A 1812-nucleotide genomic window follows, 5' to 3' on the forward strand; every position below is an offset into this window, starting at 1 on the left:
TTCTATTGACATGGCACGATGACTAGATCAAAGTTTTCTCTAAAAGAAATAGTTGTTGGCATCGGTTTGCACTCGGAGTACAATTGCTAGGACGCTGGCATCCGAACACGAGGCAATCCGTACACGAGCTGGATAAGGAAACTAGGTGGTAGTATATACGTAAGCGGAGGGTGCCTGGCGCGTACGCCCTGAACCCAAATCCAACCCGCGGCTTTGCCTCCGATTGCATGGAGGTCGCTGGAGTCGCCCCCTGGAGGACGCAGAAGAAGACGAGGGCAGCCGCCGGCAACGCCACGCTCCCGGAGGACGTGGTCCTCGAGGTCCTCGTCCGCGTTGCCGACGTCGCCGCCCTCTTTCGCTGCGCCATGGCGTGCAAGCGATGGCGGGGCCTGGTGTCCGACGCCGCCTTCCTCCGCCGCCGCTGGCCGGCGGACCCGCCCTCTCTCATCGGCTTCTTCGCCCGGCAGCGGCGCTACAGGGCGCGAGCACGGGCCGCCGCCTCCGTCCCGTCTCCGGCCGCCGGCGCCCGCCGCGGCCCGGCTCTCGTCCCGGCGCCGGGATGCCCACTCGGCCCCGCGCGCCGCTACCTGCGCTCCTTCGTCTCGTGCGCCGCGGGGCTGCTGGACGACGCGGTGCCGCTCGCCTCGCGTGACGGCCTCCTCCTCGTGCGCCTCGCCGACGCGCCGGCCGGCCACGTCGACGCGGACGCCCGGCTAGCCGTGTGCAACCTGATCGCCGGCACGTGCGACGTGCTGCCCCCGCTGCGGTGCGACTTCGCCTTCCGCATCAACAGCTGCGCCGTCCAGACCTTCGCCGACGGCTGCTGCTCAGCCTTCTTCAGAGTGCTGGTCCTCGTCTTGGACAGTGACACACTGAGCTACACCCTCTGCGCCTTCTCGTCCACCGAGCCGAGCTGGAGCGCGCCGATAGAGTGCTTCAGCAGCGCGGAGATCGGCTTCGTGGACGGCGGCGGCGCCGTCGTGCACCGGGGCACCGCGCACTGGCTCGTCACCGACACGTCGAACAACATGCACACCCTCGAAGCGAGCGACGACGTCTTCTTGAACGAAACCCCGATTCCACCAGGACGCGACCATGACTTCATTCTTCACCACACACCATGCCTCAACGTCGCCATTGACGGGGCACTGTCGCTGCTTCGCCTGTGCAAAGAGTGCCTCTGGCTAGAGGTCTGGGCACGTCCGGACGAGAAAAGTAGCGGCGATGGCGCCGCCGCAGAGTGGCTGCAAACCAAGGCGATCCAGCTAAAAAGGCCGACGGACAAGAACGAGATTGAGAAAGTACAGTGCTTGTGCCTGGACGAGAGAAGCGGCGCATTGTTCGTCGAGGACACCGACGAGCGCATGTACGCTGTCGATCTCGACACCGGGGAGATGGATGAGGTGACCGACCAGTTTTGGAGGCTCAAATCGCAGACCGCGGTGCCCTTCGAGATGGATTGGCCGGCTTTCTTCGCGTCTCGCTTGGGTGGCCGGCAAAAGACGAAACCAAGTGTGAACCCCTGAGAATTCCTAGTGTTTGATTTGAACTTGACATTTGTAACTCACCACTGTTGTTCGTAAGGCATGATAAGCCGGGCAGTAAGAGCTACAGGAACCTTAAAATTCCTGACAATGAACAAAAAGACATTGATGGACACCATTTTGCAGTTTACAGTTGTGACCCTTCTTGACAACCTTTTGCACTCTCTCTCTCTCTCTCTCTCTCTCTCTCTCTCTCTCTTCATAAGATAGAAATATGCTTTCTTTTTTCCCTTGCGAAGTTTTGCCGAGGCATACATGCATGGATATA

General features: G+C 61.1%; 1 protein-coding gene across 1 annotated transcript; it reads left to right on the forward strand.

The window, feature by feature from the left end:
• Positions 1 to 227: 227 nt before the first annotated feature.
• LOC147992283 (uncharacterized) lies at positions 228 to 1526 on the forward strand. The gene has a single exon (XM_087538990.1). The coding sequence runs from the start codon at positions 228 to 230 to the stop codon at positions 1524 to 1526; it is 1299 nt and encodes a 432-aa protein (XP_087395116.1).
• The last annotated feature ends 286 nt before the right edge of the window (positions 1527 to 1812 follow it).

The sequence above is a fragment of the Triticum urartu genome, chromosome 1A (assembly GCF_056163025.1).
Source record: "Triticum urartu cultivar PI428250 chromosome 1A, HENAU_Tu73, whole genome shotgun sequence".
Lineage (NCBI taxonomy): Eukaryota > Viridiplantae > Streptophyta > Magnoliopsida > Poales > Poaceae > Triticum > Triticum urartu.

Excerpts from the sequence above, each read along its gene's own strand:
- LOC147992283 (XM_087538990.1), top strand. The coding sequence starts at position 228 with ATGGAGGTCGCTGGAGTCGCCCCCTGGAGGACGCAGAAGAAGACGAGG.